Below are 23,182 nucleotides of genomic sequence, written 5' to 3' on the forward strand. Positions count from 1 at the left end.
ACATTTCCAAAATGAAAAACTACAGGCTACTTATTTACCTCTGATAATAACATACAAATCAAGAACTCTTGTTACCTTGTTAGGATCCTCATAAAGCATGATCACAATCTGAGTCATGTAATTGAGTTCATTGACAACATTTAAGTAATCCATAGCTCGTTTCCACTGTTCATCCTTTGATTCCTGAACAAAAGGTATATGGAAAGCATTTTTCTCATACCACTTTACTTGAAAGTCACTTTATTTTCATTATGGTAGTTTGTTTAATCCTGAGTGATACCACACAAACAAGGTAAATACGTATATGCTCAACCTTTCAAAATAACTCAACTATACTTAAGTCTTGATAAATTACTTAAGTTTAGCTAAAGTATTTTAAGAATCTCTTATCATCAGTAATAGAAAGTCTAATGGTAACTTTTTAAATAGCTTCTAGAAAGTAAAAATAAAAATCTCTGAAATACAAAAGCACATTGTATTTTGAGGCTTAGTAAGGGGCAGTGAGTTGTTAAACTTAACTCCCAAAGTGTGGAATCACCCTTCATAAACAGAATACTATCCTATAAGAGTAGAGCTATTTTTCCCGGTATTATGCAGTCAGTGTATGTAATACACGCTTATCAGTAAATATGCCTCATTATACTGCAGTGGTATTTAAAATAATCAGCAGAAGGTGGTATATTTACAAGTTTGATTAATCTTATCATCTCTTTCATCACTCCATCTTCATTTAGGTAATCATTGGTATTTAAACATATAATCATATAGCATGAGAACTGAAAGGAATCCTAGAGAAAATGTACTACAAGCATTCGAAGTAGAAAATTCTATCTGAAAAGGCAAAACTACTTAAAGTACAAAGTCTACAGTCAATGCGCAACAGGGTCTACATCACAGAAAACTTTCCTGCATTTCATATGTCATAAACTTTAGAAATAAATGCACACAACAATTTTTTCCATACAATAAGAGTATACAATATTTTGGACTTCGGAAGATTTCTGTTGTTTTAAAAAATGAAATTTGACACACAAAAGCCTAAACTTACAAGACCACATGTTGATTACTTATTTCAAAAAAAACAACAAAATCTCAAACCAGCATGTATTCCTTTTCGAATTTAGACATTACACATCTCTGAGGAAGCATTCCCCTTTTGAAGCTTCTAGAAAAGTAAAGTTAAATATACATCACATAATTTGTATTCTTCCATGTATACTTAGCATCATTTTAATAAATGGATATCCACACCTCTAAATGCTCTAATGCAAAGCCATTAGGGAGGCTATTTCCAACCTAAGGAACATTCCAGAGGAAAAAACTGAATCTGTGTTTGTTTGCACATGCCTGCTTGTGTATTTGCAGTAGGAATATATGCAAAGATGTATCTGTGTTTTTTTCAAAATTGGTAAGGGAGAATATTAGCATAGCATTTGAGTTTCACTAAATGTGAGTTACTATAAATAATGGATTTAAATTTAATACTAAAAATTTTCAGTCGGTAAAAAGATATATTAGAGTTTGTGATCCTATATTATTAATGAAAACACCATCTAATAATATCTAATTCAGTGTTTCAGTTATAGATTCTCCTAGGTCTAGTCTAATGAACATATGAAATTAAATAATATTTAGTAGCATCTTCCTGAACACAATTAACATGCAAGAATCTATAAAATATCTTTTTTAAATTAAGTCTTATTAAATACATTCCCTGAAATATTACTTACAATCATGTTTCCTTAACAAACACCTTTTGAAAAAAATCCATTATGGAGAGCTAGATTTTACCCAGTTCACACTGAAAAAAATAAAAAATTTCAAGTGGGGAGAGACTGAACAAGGTTTTAAGATACCACTTATAGGGTCTTATAAAGGTAACATGAACTGCAATAATGAATTACAGTTCAAATAAATTAATTTTTTATATTAGAAAATGGGACATCATAATGATATTAAAGATCCTACATGATTTACTAACGTGAAAAATTTTTTTTTTGAAATCCTGGAAGCAGATTTTTAAAAGAATGGAGCTGTTCAGCTTCTGTTTTAAAAATGTAGCTGAATGTAATATATACTCAACAAGCTCTAATTCTACTACCACTACCCTAGTCCAAGTTATACCTTTTTTCATGTCACTGTGAGAGAACTTCCAAACTGGTTTTCTCACATGTACTCCAGACTATCTGCTGTCCACACAGCAACCAAAGCCATTTACTTAAAAATAGTTTCCCAATCCCCTTAGGATCATCAAGGCACTGGCTCTCCAACCCTATCTGTTGCCATTTCATCCCACTGCTCACTAAAATGCTCCACAGGCTTGTTCTATTGGCTCCTGTATCTTCCATTCTTCTTCCACCTTCTAAATAAGTGTACGAGTCAAAAAGGAACCACATAGGAGTAGTTTTTCTCCCCCCAAACAATTACATCATTACTACTGGATAAATTAAGTTCCTTACTTGCTAATTAAGTATCATTTTTTTCCTACAATTTCTTTTATTAAAGCTCAATAATGCACATATGCATGCAAGGGATGTCACTTTGCTATTCCTTAATGGGACAAAGAAACTGAAACAAGAGGGAAAAACATAGGAATGAGAAAATTTGATGAGAACAGAGGACTGAAATAATTTTAGGATAACTTTAATATTAACTATTCATCAAGGCTAATGATAAAATTAAGAATCAAGAGACTAACAGGGGCGACTGGGTGGCCCAGTGGGTTAAAGCCTCTGCCTTCTGCTCAGGTCATGATCTCAGGGTCCTGGGATCGAGTCCCGCGTCGGGCTCTCTGCTCAGCAGGGAGCCTGCTTCCTTCCTCTCTCTCTGCCTGCCTCTCTGCCTACATGTGATCTCTCTCTTTGTCAAATAAATAAATAAATACAACATTTTAAAAAAGAGATTGACCAATCTTCATTATATATCTAAATGCCCTTTATTAAAAAGATAAAACAAAACTACATTTTCTTTTAAGAACCACTTTGTTAACAGATGTGTACGGATGTGTACACCAATACATACAGAGAAAATTGAAGGAAAATTCTTATTTTTTGCAATTTTAGAGATGGATGGAAATATATCTCTGTTATATAAAACACAATATAGTGAAATTTTTTCTAAGTATTCTATAGTTTAGGTGTACTGAGAAACAAGATATTAAAATTTCTAAGTCTCTTTTGTACACTATCACTTTCATTGCCAATCCCTACAATGTCATTTTATCATTTCAAATACAAACTCTCTGGGAATTTATTACTAGCTACCACCTTAGCTATCATTTGTATATTGGCTTCCTAACTCTGTACATTTAACCCAAACCTCTATCCTAACATACGAATATACTCAAGCTGTCTAAACCTAAACTCATGATTTTTCCTTCTGAAGACCTGATCTTCCTCCCAAGTGTTACTTTTATCAGTGAATGGTAGGATCATTTACCAAATTACCTACATTAGAGATACGGGAATCTTTCTTGACTCTCTCTTCTTTCTCACTCTCCATACGTGTGAGCACTGGAAGGGTCCTGACGAGAGCGTTAGTGAAAGCCTAACAGGCTGGAGGAGGTTGTTGGTGAGGAATTATATAATGGTAAGAAATATGTTACTGGAAGCTACAGGAAAATGAACTCCTGCTATGTAGTGGCATAAAGTATAGAAAACACTAGCCTGTAGACAGTGGAAAATAAATAAGAAGTATTTCTAATGAACTAGTTTTGGAGACTTTTAGGACAAGTGCTGAACATGTCACCAAGATTCTTCTCACTGCCTGTGATAAACTAGGAGAGAAATAAGCTACAAGGAAATTGTCAATTATAAAGAAGCTTGCTGGGTCTAAAAATAAAACTGTTTCTCATTCACAGCATTTTCAGGTACCAAATGATGCTGTAATTAACAGACTTTCGAGAAGAAAGGAACACAAGACTGCCATAACATAGTGCAATTATAAAAAACACTTGCTAAGACCTCCAAAAGCTGTTATGAGGTGCTTCACAGATCTTCCAAAGAAACACACTTTCTCGGGATCCTAGGAATGTATCTCTCACATGCTCAGTATTAAGCAATAAGGATTGCTGAGTACCATCCCTTAGTAACCACATAGGGAACCCAAGGTCGAAAGGGCTTATCCTTAAGAGATCTTTAGGTTTGGTGTGTTTAATACAGTATATATTCTAAATTATTCCATTTTGTTTTGTTTTTTTAAATAACTCCACCTGAGCTAAAAATAAACATACCTTTGGAACCCCAAACTTCTCTGGGAAGGAAACAGGTTGAAGAAAACTACTCAACTGCAAACATAAGCTACTTTTTATTTTAAAGGAAGGAGGACCCAGATGAAGCAATCAAGAACCCAAATTATGAAGCCATGAGCCATTGAAAGCAACTTCCTGGCAGTATGACAGAGCCCTAAATAAAGAATGGGCAACATGGACCTGGGGAGATTTGCTATATTGCTATGGACCAGTGACCAGTGACTACAATGCACCTTCTGTTTTATCCTCTTTTGAAAAGTTCATCTACAGCAGTTATCTTATGCCTAATGCCTAACCCATCACTGTATGTTGGATATTTGAAGGATAGATAATTGGTCTCTTCAGTTCATAGGTCTTTGAATTAAGATTGAATGCTCTTGAGCATTCAGGAGTTGTGTCCAAGGAACCCCATCTATATCTGGACTTGACTTAGATGAAGACCTGGGATGTCAAGTTTATGATGTAATAAAATAAGACAGGTAATATTGTATGAGAGATTAAGTGAATTTTGTATATAGGAGAAACATGGATTGTGTATTCAACAGACAGATTGTGATGGATCCTATATTCCAAAGATGGCCACCAAATGTATCTAATCCCAAGTACTCATCTTACAATGTGACAGTGACACTCCATGCATATAGTAATGTAGATCTATTTCCCCAACCCTTGAATTTGGATGAACCTTTATGACTGCCTCAACCAATTCAGGTCAGTAGAAGTGACAGTATGTTATTGCATAAGCTAGATTATAAGAAAGTCTTGCACATGCTCGTTCCATTACGAAACTCAATCTTGGAACTCAGTTACCATGTTTTGAGGAAGCAGGCAAGTCACACGGAAAGGTCAGATATAGGCATTCTAGTCAACAATCCCAGCTGAAGTTCTAGCTGACATACAGCATCAAGTACCAGATGTGAGAGGAAATCTTTAAGTTGATTCAAGCCCCTGCCATTGTCTAACTGCAACCTCATCAGAGACCCAAAGTGAAACTGCCTAAGTATATCACAGTCAATCCTTTAAACTATGGGAGATAAAAGTAAGTGTGGCTGTATTAAGCCAAATTTTGGTATGACTCACTACTAACTAGAGATGAGAAGCACAATATCCAAACACTAAGTTCTTTCTACCCCCTAAATAACTCAAATTCATCAGGTTCTTTTTATCTAATTACCACCAGCCTATAACATTACCTAAAATATTTTATGCAATTGTTTGCTTAAACTTCCCCAAAGGGAAGAGAACATGTCTTTATCCCCAACATCTAGCACAGTGCTTGGTGTATAGTAGACCTTTGACAAATGATGGCAAATGATCAATTACTGAAATTGCACAGTAAAAACTGGTACTAGTGATTTGATTATGAGCTCAAGGAATCATACTTGGTAGATTGGAATAGCTTATTCTACTTACATTGCATAAGGCACCATAGCGAAGAATCGAGAGCAAAGAATGTACATGACTTTCACTGGTAAAATATAACCTGGTACGGACATGACGTTCAGGAGACAGAACACCTCTGGAATACCTAAAGTTATTAGCAGACAATGTTAGAACATAACCATCTAGTCAAACATTAAGTATTGAAATTATTTTGTAATGGAATTTAATCTTACTAGAAGTAAAAAACTATAATGGGTAAATCTATCCCTCTTCCAACCACAACTGAGGAGTTAACTTTTTAGATATTCTTCTAACATGAAGATTAACTAGAACTAACTGGGATCTCTGAAATTAGTCAAAAAAGACTTATTAGTTTGGAGCCCCTGGGTGGCTCAGTGGGTTAAAGCCTCTGCCTTTGGCCCAGGTCATGGTCTCAGGATCCTGGGATTGAGCTCTGCTTCGGGCTCTCTGCTCGGCAGGGAGCCTGCTTCCCTCTCTCTGCTGCCTCTCTGCCTACTTGCGATCTCTGTCAAATAAATAAAATCTTAAAAAAAAATTAATATTAGTCAAATTCACTGTAAATAGGTCATTTTAGCTCCTCTAATAAGAATGACAAAGGTCGGGGACACCTGGGTGGCTCAGTTGCTAAGCATCTGCCTTCATCTCAGGTCATGATCCCAGGGTCCTAGAATCGAGCCCCACATCGGGCTCAGTTGGAAGCCTGCTTCTCTCTCTCCCACTCCCCCTGCCTGTGTTCCCTCTCTCACTGTATCTCTATCAAATAAATAAATAAAAATCTTAAAAAAAAAAAAAAAAAAAAGAATGACAAAGGTCATAACCCTAAAGAAGCTCACAGATATTTATCTTGCTGAATGGGGTACACACTAATGATCCCATATGAAAGATGACACATGTCCCCTTTCATCTCAGTTCTTCCTCAGTTTGGACCCCTAAAGAACCTTGGTTGGAAGTTAAATGTTAGCAATACCTCGGTAATCCTTATTTCCACAGTGCACTAAGTAACACATTCCTGATTTCTTCATAGGAACATTAGATTTGAAGTATGCAAAAGCAGGTGCCTATAGATTTACAATACCAGTACAGTCTCTTACACGGGGTGGAGTTTATTTACAGTGTCATCATCTTGTGTCCTCTGGAGGTCTGAACGAATTTTTCTAACTAGAGGAGTACAGTAGCCTTTGGCAATCTCCAGTTTTTCAGCTTTAGTTATACCATATTCCTGAGCAGAAAATAATATCATTATTAGAAAAAGGGTATAATGACAAAGCACTCTAGCAAATGCACTGCTTATTTAAAACATCCTAGGTAAGAGACAACTACCTTTATTAAGCTTCTTTTTTTGAACATTACAAATTTCTGAGTTTACATTTTTTGCAACTGCAAGTATACCATCCTAAAACTTCTAAGTATAATTGGAAAGATTTTTTTTTTTTGGTAGAATGGAAAAAGCAAGTAATTTCTGAAGAAGGGAGGATGAATGAATGAATGTAATCTTAATTGACAGTAATTTGACTCAATCATAAGGTTTTAAATGTAGAAACAATCCTAAAAGAAAGATGGACTAAGGACACAAACACTAGAGCACAGAACAACAGTCAATAAACCTATGAAAAGAAATACAAATGAAACCATGAGATTTTGTTTATTCAAATGCCAAAGATTAAAAAGGCTAACAAATGACTTAAAAGCCTTTTGCTAATGCTTTGAAAGTGGTGATCAAAAAATGTAATGTAATTATATTTAATGACTTCAATAATAATTATGAGTTAATCAAACTTACAATGAGGTTTTACAATATGAAGTGTTAAGAAAACATAATCATAATAATAATTCTACTAAAAATTACAGTTCAAAGAAACAGGTTAGAAAATGATCTGATGTATAAAGAGAAAAAGCTGTGATATGTTTGTAGATGGGAAAGAGGGAGAGGAAGAAAAGCTGAAAGTGGGAAAGGGAGGGACAGAGACAGAAAGGAGAGTGCAGAGAGGAGGTGGGAATAAACAGGCATACCCTCTCTCTCCAAGTTTATTCTAAGAGATCCTGAATTTAAAGACTACTTCCTGCTATCAGATACTTCCCAAATAGCAAAAACTCTATATGGATAATAAAACTGAGAACTGTCAAGTAAAGAAAAGGCTGACTGATTACAGATGGAAGGCCCAGGAAAATAGAAACTTCTTGGGTCCCTTTATCATAAACTAAAATTTGGTTGGTTCAGCAGTCTTGCCAACATAGATGACTGTGAACAGAGTATGTAAAAAAGATATATATGTAATTGTGTAAGTGTAAATAAAAGGAAAATACTGGAACTAAAAACCATTAGGTGAAATTTTTTTGTGTTGTTAGCAAGGTATGAAGAGACAGATGCTTTCACACTGTGTTTGCCTGGAAAAAAACTAGTAAAAGATTTCTGCAGCTACAAAAACAGTCTTGAGTATATGTAAAGACATGTGAAAAGAGAGTGAAAGAAATGAAGAGTCCAGATTCCCAAATACGAAAAATTGGTTAAATAAATAAACATCATACCATTACCCATTAGAAATAATGATGTACATACAGCTTTAATGATATGGAAAGAAGTTCTTGGTGCTAAGTGAAGGGGAAAAAATCAGGTAGTAAAAGAGTATGCTTTTTCTGGTTCCGTTTGTGAAAAAATACGTTTGTTATATGTATGAGAAAAATTGTATCTTTGTGAATTTAAGAGAAAAATCCTTTAAGAATTTTCTAAAACATTAAAATATTCTTCTCTAGTTGGTAATATCACAGTGACTTCTACATTTCCTAATTTTACACAAACATATATTAATTTTGTAATAAAGAAATTTTTCCCTTTAACCAACATACATGTTTTGTTCATCTGCCACCACCAAGTAGGATCAAATAATTAATTGTTAGATATCCCAGTTCTCGCGTGTAATTACAACATTTCTGCCATAGATAGAACTAATTAAAATACCAGATGAGGCTATCTGAAAGCTTATTATGTGGTTATATTTAATGAGAGTATCAATGGACTTTATATGGTAAATGCTATTATAAACAATTCTCTCCACTTCATAATCCATAAATAACTAAACAAATTGTCTTCAAATGTTCATAAATGTGATCCCAGTTAAGAGAACCTTAATACCAAATTTAATCTTGAGAGGGTCTTATCTGTTGCCATAACATCATGACTACTTTTAAGCATCATTTTTAAGACAGAGCCTCTATTTGATGAAAACTGAGACTAGTTAAAAAGTGGAAAGTTAATTCTATCAAAAGAAAAATATTTATAATAATTAGTTAAATTTAAAATAAATAAAAGTAATAAATTGCATTATATTTAAGCTTAGTTGTGATTAGAATTACATAATTCACACAGTGTAGATTTAAGAATTAATCAATTCAATGTAAGCACAGAAATACATTTTTAGAGGCATAACCCTTTGAGGTATACCAGTGCATATACCCATTTTTCTTGCAGATAGTGATATCCTCAATCTAAATTAGCATATTCTAAACTAGTCAAATTCTACATTATTTGACTGAATCATCAAGTCTCTAAGCTTGAAATAGTCTTTATTTCCTTGAGAATTAAGTAGGCAAATTTTTCATTTTTTTCCATTATAAACTACAGTTTCATCATAATTATCATAAATACATTAATAACTTTTAGTTTGTTAAGTGACTGGAAATGCATGCATTTCATCCATAGTTGTGGATTTAGGAAGGCTAACAAAGCAAAATAATATTTACTGGACTGAATTCAATACTCCATTAAAAAAGAAGAAATCCCAAGTTTCTGCCACAATAAGTAATATCAAACCAAAAAGTTAGGGAGGTAAACCCAAAGTTGTCCTCTACTCAAGCTATAATCTCAGAACTACAGAAAAGCATACTAAAAAAACTTCTGCTTTTAAAGTTATAACTTTTCCAAAATGTAATTCTAAAATAAAACAGATTCTTGTAAACTTGGGCAAAATGTTGTCTGAAGAATCCGAAGATTTGGATAAGTAATTTATCCAAGAAAGAAATTTTGGAGATGTCTTCAAGTAAATTCTCAGACTGCTGAGATCTAACCTAACTGCATCCAAAGACAATTACTGTAATAAAGACCGAGAACAGTTGAGCATGACAAATTATTTTAAAAGATATATATGATGCTTCAAATCCCCAACCCATTCTCATTTTTACTGATTCTTAGTACTTTGAAAAATTCATTATAAATATTTAAGCTACAAGGAAATGGTAATAAATTTCTTCAGGGATTTAAGCAATACACTTAAAATACATAGATACATAGGAGAAATTAACATCTAAAACCCTATTAACACTTGAGTATGTTTTTAAACCCAACTCTGAGAAACCAGCCTTTCATGCCCAATTCTAGAATGTTCAGTATACAGAACTGAGAGGCACAAGGTTACATAGTCATGTAACAAAATAGACATGATTATGCTAACAAATCATTTGTGTAGTTAGCCACCGAGAAGCTAAGTTTAGATATACTGAAAGCCTACTCTGAAGAATGCACATAGCCACCCTAAATATTTAAGACTGCCTTATATTAACAGTTTACCTGTTAAAAAACATACTTTTAAATAATCTTCACTTACGAAATAAGTATAACTAATACGCACTGAGCCTGGACTAATGCCAAAGCAATCCAAAACTTCCAGTGGATGAAAACTTCCAGTGTAAACTAATTATATGGTTAGCAGAATCAACAACAACCATTCCGGGGCACCTGGGTGGCTCATTCAGTTAATCATCTGCCTTCAGCTCAGGTCATGATCTCAGGGTCCTAGGATTGAGCCCCACCTTGGGGTCCCTGCTTAGTGGGGAGTATGTTTCTTCCTTTCCTTCTTCCTCTTCCCCCCCCCTTGCTCTTGTGCTCTCTTTCTCTCAAATGAATAAATAAAATATTTTAAAATAAAACAGAACAAGCCAGCAATCATTCTTGGAATAGTTAATAAAAATTTGAACCAACTTTCTTTCTTGAATTTCAAAACAAAGATGACTCTGACTCAGTAACTTCAGTTATAATCAAACCAGTGTTAGCTCAATGACTGTCTATACATTGCAGCTAAAACTGAGTTATGCAGAATTTAGTGTGTTCACTCTGATGATAATTTTAAAGCATCTTACCTGTCATAAAACTCTTTATTCTGTAAAATTAAATTTCTCTTTTGCATTTTTTTTTAAGATTTTTAAATCTATTTCAAAGAGAGAGAGAGTACATATGCCTGCAGGGAGGGGCAGGGGAGAAGACAAGCCGACTCCCCACTGACGGATCCAAGAGTCCAACACGGAACTTGATCCCAGAACCCTGAGGGCATGACCTGAGTTAAATCCAGAGCTGGACGCTTCAAAGACCCAGCCACCCAGGTGCCCTTAAATTTCTCTTTTGCAGAATAAAAACTCTCTTCCATTTAGTAAAACAGATCGTCAGATAACAATTCCTCGTTTGCTAAGTCAAACTTTAAGTTTCCTAAAAGGCCCAAAGATATATTCTTGATATGTGATATATTTTTGTCTTCTTTTTTAAGAATTCATTTTGCACATCACTGGATCATACAATATACTTAAGATTGTTTATATTACACATCTGACCAAACAAGTAAGCAGTGTTCTCTCAGGCTGAAAGAATAAGCTAATCTTTAGCAGGTACACAAATAATTATAGATAAGTTGTGTACTGTCTGAATTTCCAATTTTTTAAGTTTGTAGTTCTTCCTGAACTTCCTGTGAAAATTAAGGGACACTGATACTATTTGAACCATTTTCATATGTATTTTTAAGTAAGGCTACTACTTCTGTTCAGCATCTTCATATTTTTCAGGTATCCCATTTTTTCCTTCTATTTAACTTTGATTCATAGGTGGAATATCTGATCTACTCCAATCTCTTCTTTATAATATCCAAATAATCTTTTGTCATTGAGTAGAAAACAGGTCCCAAATTTAAGAAGAATTTAGGAGTACCAGGGTGACTCAGTTAGGGGTCTGACTCTGGATTTCAGCTCAGGGAATCTGGAACCATTTTCCGTTATCATGTTCTGTATCTCACTTGTCTTGTCATTTGCCTCTTTATTTATCAATCTGATTCTCTGCCTAATTACATTTCAATTATTTGAATTCTGGTTACACCTTTATTTTTATTCTCCTATAAATGAAAAGACGCATGACTTGCACCCTTCCAATAATAACTTACACCTTGACCTTCAAATAATTTTTTCAAGGGGCACCTGGGTGGCAATTAAGCGTGAACTCTTGATTTTCACTCGGGTCATGATCTCAGGGTCGTGAGATGGAGCCCCACGTCCAGCTCTGCATTGGGTGTGAAGCCTGCTTAAGATTCTCTCTCCCTCTGCTCCTCCCCGTTCTCTCAAAAAAAAAAAAAATTTTTTTTTCAAACTACTTGCACATATTTTTTTTTTCAAAATACTTGCATATAGTACATAATATGGAAGTATGTGGGGAGTGGGAGAAAAAGGTAGTTGTGGCCCCATGTAAATTTTGCAAGTCTATTTAATTATGTGCAAGTATTTTGAAAAAAAAAAGAAAACTTTTTTATTGCATAATAAGTAGTAATTAAACTATTAAACTATCATTGTAATTAAATTATTAGAAAATCAAGTAATGATTTAATACAATAAAAAGCTTAAAATATAAGTCCATAATTACTTAACTTTCCTTTTAAAAGTTATGGATTTTATAGAGAGATAAAAACCAACTATCTTTTCTCCAGTGACAGAAATTTTTTTAAAAGAATCTAAAGAACACTCTAAGAAAACGGATTCCTAGATTTACTTACCTGAGGGATAACAATATCTGCTAATGCTTTCGAAAGCCTGTATAATTCCATTGTATTTTCTAATTTCAAGGAACCATTATGCTGGACATCATATTTTATACAGTCATATATGTCAGGGATTTTACTAATGTCATATCTTCCATTCTTTGTTTTAAAGTCTTTCTCCAACTTGGACCATCTACGTAGCATAAGCTCTAATGTTTCACTGTGGTAAAGCTGAATATCTAAAACAACATAACAGATTTAGTATTATTAAACTTAGAATCAGATTAAGGGAATATACTAAAAAGTTGATAATTAGAAACTTTTAAAAATTGATAATTAGAAACTTCTTTTAGTGTCAGAGGTAAAACTATTAAGAAAGTAGGGAATGTTATCATAGTTATATACCATTTGCAAGTATTTATTTTGTAGACTTTCAAAGGTAAATAATTGGCTTAGGACTTGGGTTAAAGAAAAGACCTTCATGTTACACACTTCAATAATCAGAAGAAAAAGAACAACAATTATAACAGACCTCTTTAAGACTATTTACAATTCTAAATTTTAAGTACCATTCTTTCTTACTAGATTCACAGAACTAACAACAGAATAGACACTCTTTAGCAGAAAGGAACCTTAGAAATTAAACAGTTCAAAGGATTTACCAGGAAGAACTCTAGATTTCAAAATTGCTCAAGTTATAACAAAGCTAATATCAGAGTTAGAGCCCAGATCATCTTCTCATGTTTGTTTCTGATAAGTTGCCTACTTGCCCATTAACTATATGACAGTGCTACGGGATTTATCAAATAACAATATTTTTTATCTTTTTCATGTTATCATAGAGAAAAGAAACTGTAACCTAGCTATTATTCTTTTGCTGGATGTATGTTCACTCAGACCTAGAACAGTATGAGGCTTAATTTAAGATTGATGTATCTTGTTTTAAAATGTTTATTTAACTGGATAATAATTTTCATTTGTTTCATGTCCCAAGGAGTACATAATATTTACCTGATGATTTGGGATCTTCCATTCGATGTCTGATTTGAGAAGTCAAACTTTGTATCAAGGAATAAACTTTGTCACAGGTTTTCACAGGATTTTTAATTAAATGCATTGATTTAATTAAAGAAATGCTTCCAGATGGAGTAAGCTACAAATGAAGAAAGTAAAAATTTTACATCTAGTTAAGCCTAATTATCCAAGAGAATAATACACAAAATTTTCCAATAGCTGGAGAATAATTCTATATCATAAATTAAGATGACCCCCAAAATATAGTAATAAGATCAAGAAGGAAGTAAAAATTTCAGAATTTTATGTTAAAAAAATAGTAAAGATTAGGTATCATAAGATTACTCACAGAGAAAATTTCGCAGAAGTACTCTTACAATGAAATTTTATTCTAACTTACAGTGACAAATTGCTGACTCAGTATGGTTTTAACCATTCAACATATATTTACATGCAATAACCCTAAGACTCTATCACTATCATTATCTTTTTTCCAGATGAGTTTCTTAACAGAGGTTACATGACATGCCTAAGATCAAACCAATAGTAGGTCAAGAATGAGAGAAAAATGGGCGCCTGGGTGGCTCAGTGGGTTAAAGTCTCTGCCTTCAGCTTGGGTCATGATCCCAGGATCCTGGGATCGAGCCCCGCATCGGGCTCTCTGCTTGGTGGGGAACCTGCTTCCCCCTCTCTCTCTGCCCGCCTCTCTGCCTACTTGTGATCTCTGTCTGTCAAATAAATAAATAAATAAATCTTAAAAAAAAAAAAAAAAAGAGTGAGAAAAAAAAGCAGGTGGTCTGGCTATAGAGCTTGTCCTCTTAATGACCATGCTAATGCTATCGTGATGAGATTTTCCTAAGTCAACAAAATCCGTTAGTGACAACATAGTTTCAAATTAGTTTTGATATTTAGCATGGCAAGTTATTTTATCATTAAGAAAGTTTCTTTAAAGTATGTAAACTGAATTTCACTTCTTTTTATTATAAACTAGTTAGTTTGGATCAATCCAATCACTGAAGAAAAGTAAGAATTCTGGGCTAACTTCTGTATTTCTGCTTTAAGGTATCTGAGAAATAGCATATTAAGAAATTGTGGCAGCAGAACTCATAGGTCAGAGATCCAGAGAATGATCCTGGCATTTAGGTCTATTTTTGTACCAGAGACATTTATTGAGTCTGAATAGATAGCACAGAGGTGGAATAGAGATTTAATAGTCTTATTAGGTTAAGGGGACCAAAGCAAAGTACAGTGTTCCCAAAAGTAGAACTCTGGCAAACTATACATTAAAGGTTTGAAAAAGTAAAGACGAATCAGAAGCAAACCAATCCGTGAACAAAATGCAGACCAGGTTCAAGTGAACTATTGGCTCTGAAACACCTGTTCTGAAATTGGATTAAGGCAATCCTAGATTGTTGTACCAACAGATACATGGCAGGAACAAATTAAGAAAGCCATATAGGAAAATGATAATATAATCTTAAGCTAACTTTATTTCCACAAACAAATATGCATCCATTACTCAAGATACTCAGGCACAAAAAAAAAAAAAAAAAGATAACTCAGGCACAAAAGAAAACAGGACAGTATGAATGCCAATAAGCATAATACACAACAGAAACAGAACCAAAGAGACTCTAGGTATTAGATTTATTAAAAACTAAAAAATGAGGAAAACACTAATTTGTAAAGATACATGCACCTTATGTCTACCACAGCATTATTTAAAATAGCCAAATAATGGAAGAAGTCCAAGCGTATACATTAGATGACCAGATAAAGGTATGGTGTGTACAAACACACACACACACACACACAGGAATATTATTCAACATGAAAAAGAATAAGATCTTGCCATTTGCAACATGGATAGATGCAAAGAATATAGTGTTAAGTGAAATAAGCCAGAGAAAGACAAACACCATATGATTTCACTCCTATGTGAAATTTAAGAAACAAAACAAATGAAGAAAAAAGGGACAACCAAAACAACCACTCTTAACTGAAGAGAACAAATTGATGGTTACCAGAAGGAAGGTAGGTGGAAGATGGGTGAAATAGTGATGGGGACTAAGACGACACTTAATCATGAGGAGTACTGAGTAATGTGTAGAATGGTTGACTCTCTATATTGTAAACCTGAAACTAATAAAACACTGTTAACTGTATTGGAATTAAGAAAGAAAACAAAGAGTAAAAAATTAAACACCTGAAAAATGAGGAAACTTCCTGTGTTCAAAAAGATAAAAGAAAACACTAAAAATAAAAAGCTGCAAATGACTGAAAAATGACAAATTCAATATTAAAATAGCAAAAAGAAATTTTAGAATTGAAAAATACGCTGGTTAAATTAAAAGCACATAAAATACAGCCAAAGGCGGATTTAGCAAATTGGACGACTGGTGAGAAAATTTTATCCATAATAAAGCATAGAGACCAAAGGATTAAAAAAAAAAAAAAAAACTTTTTTTAAAGGATAAGAGAAGAGAAATTTCTAACAAACATGTATTTAGAGACCCAGAAGAAGGTAAGAAATGCTACATTAAAAGACAAAAATCAAAACCAGAAAAACAACTTCCCAGAACTGAAGCCACAGATACAAGAATCCTAATCGACTACTGGCAGGATAAGTGAAAACAAAACAAACAAACAAACAAAAAAAAACGATCTAGGGGCGCCTGGGTGGCTCAGTGGGTTAAAGCCTCTGCCTTCAGCTCCAACTTCATGATCTCAGGGTCCTGGGGCTGAGCCCCACATCTGGCTCTCTGCTCAGCAGGGAGCCTACTTTTCCTTCTTGCTCTGCCTGCTCTTTGACTACCTCTGATCTCTGTCTCTCAAAGAAATTAAAATTTTTTTAAAATCTTAAAAAAAAAAAAGCAATCTACATCTAAACATGTAACAGAATAACTGCTGAAAATCAAAGGCAAAAATGTTAAAAGTGGCCAGAAGGAGTTACTGAATTAATTAATTAATTTTTAAAAAGATTATCTTCAAAAGTCTAACAGTAAGATCAACAACTGACTTCTTAAGGGAAATACTAAAAGCTACAAGATGGTCTAACAGTATCTTCAGTGCAATGAAAGAAAATAAACGTTATCCCGGAACTCTATACCCATTGAAAATATCCTATAGAGTCAAGCTGAGGGGTGCCTGGGTGCCTCAGCTGGTTAAGCATTCAACTCTTGATTTTGGCTCAGGTCATGATCTCAGGGTTGTGAGATTGAGACTCACGTCAGACCCTGCTGCTGGGCATGGAGCCTACTAAGGATTCTTCCTCTTCCTCTGCCCTTCCCTTACCCTCCCTTTAGAAAAAAAAAAAAATAGTAAAGTTGAAATAAAAACATCTTCAAACAGAAAAGAATTCACTACCAGTAGACTGATACTAACAGAATTAATATAGTTGTTCAGACAGAGGAAAAATGTCTTAAATGGAAACTATGGACTTCCGAAAGAAAAAAGGTAATTTAAAGGGCAAATGAGAGGTGCCTGGATGGCTCAGTCAGTTAAGCCCCCAACTCAATTTCAGCTCTGTTCTTGATCTCAGGGTCTTAAGTTCAAGCCCCTCCACACCGAGCGTGGAGCCTACTAAAACAAATCATAACAAAACAAAACAAAAAACCCAAAAAAGGGCAAATTAATGGATAAATCTAATTAAAAACTCCTTGCATAAAAGAATAACAAAATGACATTGTACAGTTTAAAATACACAAAATTAAACAATATTAAGAGCATACAAGTTACAGGTAGGCAAATGTTACAAGGATTTTAAGGCTTGCTGCTAAATGTATGGTCTCAAGACTAGGTACTGGCACAAACTGGAAGCTTATTAGAAAGCTGAATCGTAGTCCCCATCCCAGATAGGACGAATAAGAATATGCATTTTTAATAAGACTTCAGATGATTATTATGAAAGTTAACATTTACATAGTATTTTTCTAGAATCTGTGCATTGTCCAGAGTAAGAGCACCATGTATGTAAACATTTGACTTTAAGAAGTCATAGAAGTGGGGCACCTAGGTGGCTCAATGGGTTAAGCCTCTTCCTTCAGCTCAGGTCATGATTTCAGGATCCTGGGATGGAGCCCCACATCGGGCTCTCTGTTTGGCAGAGAGCCTGCTTCCTCCTCTTTCTCTGCCTGCCTCTCTGTCTACTTGTGATCTCTCTGTCAAATAAATAAATAAAATCTTAAAAAAAAAAAGTCATAGAAGCCTACTGTTATCTCTGGGGTAATGACAAAACAAAAAATAAAATAAAATATAATGTTTAAGCTAACAGAAATAAGTAAAAAGTACCAACTTCAACAAAGAGAGAAAAATTAAGGCAGTATAAATGTAAAGCCCTTGAAAGTATAGTGGATTCATACCTAAATTTGCCAATAATTTATACTGTAAATAAAAATCCCCTAAATATTTTCATAATATATTTTTAAAAATCCAGCTATATGCAGATTATAATAGATATATCTAAAAACATAATTAAAAAAAATAATTTCACAAAGACTTAAAGTGAAAAGATAAAAAAGATACACAATTCAAGACCAACTAAGAGGGGAAAAAAATGCTGTTGCTTATGGTAACCTCAAATGTTGAGGCAAAAAGTACTGGTGAAGATATATCATTTCTAAATTTGTGTCTGTCCAACAACATGTCATCAAATATGTAAAGCAAAGATTAAGAAAACTACAAAGACAAGGAAGATCCACAGTTAGGGGGTGCCTGGGTGGCTCAGTGGGTTAAGCCACTGCCTTTGGCTCAGGTCATGATCTCAGGGTCCTGGGATCGAGTCCCACATTGGGCTCTCTGCTCAGCAGGGAGCCTGCTTCCCTCTCTCTCTCTGCCTGCCTCTCCATCTACTTGTGATTTCTCTCTGTCAAATAAATATATAAAAAATCTTGGGGGAAAAAAAAAAAAAGAAAATCCACAGTTAGGGAAATGTTCACACACAACAACAACAACAAAAAAAAATTCAGAAAGAATTCTTGTTTTTACTAAAATGGTATAAAGTTTAACTCAAAATGCCATAGGTTTGGAAATTTTGAAAAACAAACAAACAAACCCTCTGAATAATCTATGATCAAAGAAGAAAAATCAAAGGAGATTAGAAAATATCCCAAACCACACAAAACTCAAAATTTATGCATGCAGTGAGAAAAGAGAAATTTATAGCCCAAAGTCTGTATTTTAGAAAAGACTGAACATTCATGAGTTAATAAGCACACAGCTAGTGACATGAGTTTACAGAAATAGAAGGAATATAATATTAAATAAAAATTAATCAAATGGAAAACAAGTACATAATAAAGAGGACCAACAAATCAAAGATATTTCTTTTAAAGGACTAGTAAAGTATGTTAACCAGTCCAACTGATCAAGAGAAAAAAGACCATACAATGTTATGAAACAGAAAAGGACATCTCTACAGATCCTGCAGACATCACAAAGAATTTAAAAAGGATATGAAAAATAAACTTCTATAAGAATGTAATTTAATACTGACACAAAATATAGTAACTAAAAATTAGTAAGTACTCTGGAATCCATAATTACAATGATTACATGATTTCTCACAAAGAAAATCTCCATAGATTTACAAGTAAATTTTACCAAATATTTAATTAAAGATATGTACACAAACTCTTTCCCCAAAATAGGACACCCTAACAAATTTTAGGAGATTAACCTAATTCTGATATTGAAAGCAGACCAAGACATAAGAACAAAAATGTGAAGGTCAGTCTAACTTGAATACAGATGTAAAACTCTTACCCAAAAATAGCAAACCCAAACTAGGGATATATATTAACAACAACAATAACAAAATACATACATACACATATACATATAAAAGTTGAGTTTATTCTAGGAACCAAGATAGCTTGATATCTCCCCAAGATCAAACAATACAAGAGATAAAAAGGAAATAATGATAAAATTCACCAACTTTTCATTTAACAAAACAGGAACAAAATGGAATTTCCTTATTCTGAGAAAGAATAGCTATTTTAAAGTCTATAGAAAACATATTTAATGGACAAGTATTAAAAGGTATCTTTGAGAACATGGACAAGATATACTACTTCTATTTAATACTGCTTTTAAGCTAGTTACTGAAGATAAGAAAAAAAAATAAATAAAATCAGAAAGGAAGAAAAAAACCCTATATGCTTTTAAGGGATAAAGAAAAATCTACCAATAAATTATTAAAGTAATAAATGAGTTCAATAAGGTTGAGGCATATAAAGTCAACATTAGCTATTTTTATGTAACAACAGAGAATAAAATTTTTAGAGGTACTATTTACAACAGCATTAAAAATATATTAAAAGAAATACATTTTCAGAAACTACAGATGTGATCCATGTAATCCAATACTGCAACAGGATTTTTGACAGGTTATTTTTAAATTTACATGGAAATGCAAGAAAAGCCAAAAAAAAAAAAAAAAAAAAAAAACTTGAAGAAGGGACCTTGTAGGACTTGAGAGATCAATAAAAGAATATAGTATAGAAAAAGATCATGTATATATATTATAAAGATGGTACTACAAAGTAGAGGAGAAAGGACAGTCTTTCAGGATGTGGTACTGAAATATCTGGGATGTATAAACAGCTGAGTAAAAATCAATTTCGACATCCTATAGCACAAAGAAACATCAATTTTAGCCAGATTATAGATAAATGTGAAGAGCAAAACAGTAAAGCTTACAGAAGATCATACATAAGACTATTTTATGACCTCTGATGAGAAAAAGATATTAGAAGCAATACATTAAAATGCACTGACCACAAAGGGGAATGGGAGATACCAGCATCCAGTTTTTGAATGAGCAAGTCATGAGGATAAACGGCAGAGCACAGGGAATATAGTCAATGATATTTTAATAGTGTTGTACGGTGACAGATGGTGGCTACACTTGTGGCAGGCATATGTGTTGTATACCTGATACTAATGAAACAATGTGTGTCATTATACCTCAATAATTTTAAAAAAAAAAGATAGTAGACTACACTAAAAAAATGGACTGACCATAAAGGAAAAAATTAAACTTGGAATTCATGAAAAATGGGAACCTCTGCTTATTGAAAGACATCATAAAGGCTCAGAGTAGGTGGCAGGATTTAGAATACATATAAAAAAGAGCTCATATTCAAAATAACTTAAGAACTTCTACCACACACTAAGAAAAAAGCAGACAAGCAGTAGAAAAAAAGACAAGAGACTTGAAGAGAAGGCCTCAGGAAAGGATAGCTAAATGGTCAAAAGATACTAAAACCACACTGAGCTACTATTACACATCCACCTTCAGGACGGTCAAAACTTAACAGTTTTGACTGTAATGATGATACAAAGTATATATAAGTTATAGTATACTCATAGAATAGAACACGGGTCATCAAACTACGGCCCACAGGCCAAATGGGGCCTATGGCATAGCCCATGAGCAAAGAATGGTTTTTACATTTTTTAAAGGCGGTTAAAAAACAAAAAGAATATGCAACAAGAGACCAAAGTGACCCACAAAGCCTAAAATTTACTATCTGGTCTCTCACAGAAAAAGTTTGCCAATCCCTAAAATAAAATACTACATAGAAGTGATTACTGGTTAACTGTGGAAATTCTCAAAAATATGGATGAACGTCATAAACACGGTATTCAGCAAAAGAAGCCAAACATAAAAGAAAACCTACTCTATTGTGTGAAGCTTAGAAAACGGCCAAAACGGAGACCATAGCAATTAGGGATACATACTTACCCAGATAAGTTTCTTGATATGAGAAAACTATAAAAAGAGCAATAGAAAGTAAGGATAGGGAGCACCTAGATGGCTCAGTGGGTTGAAGCCTCTGCCTTCGGCTCAGGTCTCCCAGTGTCCTGGGATAGAGCCCCACATTGGGCTCTCTCTGCTCAGCAGGGAGCCTGCTTCCTCCTCTCTTTCTGCCTGCCTCTCTGCCTACCTGTGATCTCTCTGTCAAATAAATAAATAAAATATTAAAAATAAAAAGAAAGAAAGTAAGGATAGTAATTATTTCTAGGAGATTGGGAAAGAGGTACAATTGAGGAGGGGCACACAGGGGTCAGAGGTGTCCCAATGTTCTATTTCTATATCTGGATGGTGGCTATATGAGTATTTGCTTTCTAATACAACAGGCTCTAAGTTTACGTTTTATATACTTTTCTGTACATGCATATTTCACAATGTAAAAGAGTTTGTTTAGACCCACCTTTTCATAGTCTTCAGCTGTAAAATCCCTATCTTTCTGAAGTATTTCATGAAGTCTTGCCTTCACACGTTGCTGACAACTGCTCAAAGAGTCACTGTCACTATCCAAAAGACCATTCATATTTGCACTTTTTACCATCTGAACAAGAATGGGTGTAAGCTCTCCTTCTAGAGCTAAGAGCCCCTAAATATATTGAATAAAGCCAATACAGATTTTAAAATTAGTATGCAAATTAATAGAAAGCATTTTAATAATTATTTTGTTGTATGCTGAATTTCACAAGGCATAAGCTAACTATGTGCAATAAATAAACTGTTAATAATATAGCCCATCACCATTTCAGGGCCTGAGTTTGAAATTTCAAATTTAGAATTTTTAAACATTGCCTTAGCAAAAATCTTTTAAAATGTAATATTAGACGACATTCCTAGTAATTCTAAAAAACATTTATACCTTTGCAAAAGCAGCTGCAGTCATCTGTACTCGTCCCTCATCAGAAGCATATATTTTGAGGTCATGTCGGTAGGTACTATGTAATCTAAGTAAACCACAACCAGGAAATCCTGCATAATCTCCTGAAAATAAATACTCAAATCACTTAAGCTATATTTTTGTCTCACTATATTTCTACAAATATTTAGTAACATCACAAAATAAGTGAAGATTTGGAAACATAATGCATAGATTTAACCAAATTAAAGAAACGACAAGATTTACCTTGACCTCCAGGATACATACACCTGAAAGCTCTTCCAAGTTCTTCAGCCTGGACCCTGCCTGCAGGAGTTAGTTCTCCTCCCCATTTTAGAACCAAAAGTAAGGATGGTTCTTCTCTTCGGCTGTCTAAGACACATGTGAATAGATAGAGGCAAATGTCAAGTTTGTTTCTTTTAAGGAGACATATTATCAAGATTAATTTTTTCTTTGTTCTCTCTTCTGCAGTGAAATATAACTTTTATCTAAATTATCTTGTTCCTTGGAACATATACCTATCTGTAGGCTTTTGTTTCTTTCAGGAATACTCTTTGCTCCTTCAGTTAAAATCTTACTCAAATTTCAAAATTTCTTCCATACTTCACGGAGAAGACTCTTAGTTTTCTGAAAGAAGTATCGCTTCTACCTTCCCTGCTATGATAGTGACAGGACACCAATAAGATTTGCCCAATATATTTAATTTAGTTGTGCTAACGATGTTAGATTAAGAGCTCCCTGACCACAGGATCAAGATCTTGTCTTTATATCAAAAGTCTCATATAAAAGGTAATGCTACCTGAAGTGAAGATGTATACATTTTTATGATGAGAAATTAATGATCTGCATAATTTTAGGAAGACATGAGATGAGAAAATCTAAAATTTATTATAATTTAAGTTTATGAATGATATATATAATAAAATGTAGCGAAGAGCAACTTTTTAAATTTGGAATTGTACAATCTCTTTATGTTCCTTACCAAAGATTTTTCTCAGATATTAGGGGAAGTTCCACAAGCAAATGAGTTTCTATACTTAATT

The 23,182-nt window shown here is 33.7% G+C and overlaps 1 protein-coding gene across 15 annotated transcripts in view; it reads right to left on the minus strand.

The window, feature by feature from the left end:
• The window catches only part of PPIP5K2 (diphosphoinositol pentakisphosphate kinase 2), a 78,940-nt gene that overhangs the window by 26,892 nt on the left and 28,866 nt on the right, over nt 1–23,182 (minus strand). For 11 of the 15 annotated variants that reach the window (XM_044264560.1, XM_044264666.1, XM_044264657.1 and 8 more), the window contains 8 exons: nt 22,386–22,511; nt 22,122–22,243; nt 21,669–21,851; nt 13,447–13,588; nt 12,451–12,674; nt 6,745–6,872; nt 5,663–5,777; nt 76–183 (listed from right to left, as the gene is read on the minus strand). In XM_044264560.1, coding sequence (XP_044120495.1) covers nt 76–183; nt 5,663–5,777; nt 6,745–6,872; nt 12,451–12,674; nt 13,447–13,588; nt 21,669–21,851; nt 22,122–22,243; nt 22,386–22,511 — 1,148 coding nt within the window. The remainder of the gene's footprint in view (nt 1–75; nt 184–5,662; nt 5,778–6,744; nt 6,873–12,450; nt 12,675–13,446; nt 13,589–21,668; nt 21,852–22,121; nt 22,244–22,385; nt 22,512–23,182) is intronic. The other 4 variants (XM_044264675.1, XM_044264646.1, XM_044264598.1 and 1 more) reach the window with 1 other exon arrangement.

Source organism: Neovison vison, chromosome 1 (assembly GCF_020171115.1).
Source record: "Neovison vison isolate M4711 chromosome 1, ASM_NN_V1, whole genome shotgun sequence".
In the NCBI taxonomy this organism is placed as follows: Eukaryota; Metazoa; Chordata; class Mammalia; order Carnivora; family Mustelidae; genus Neogale; species Neogale vison.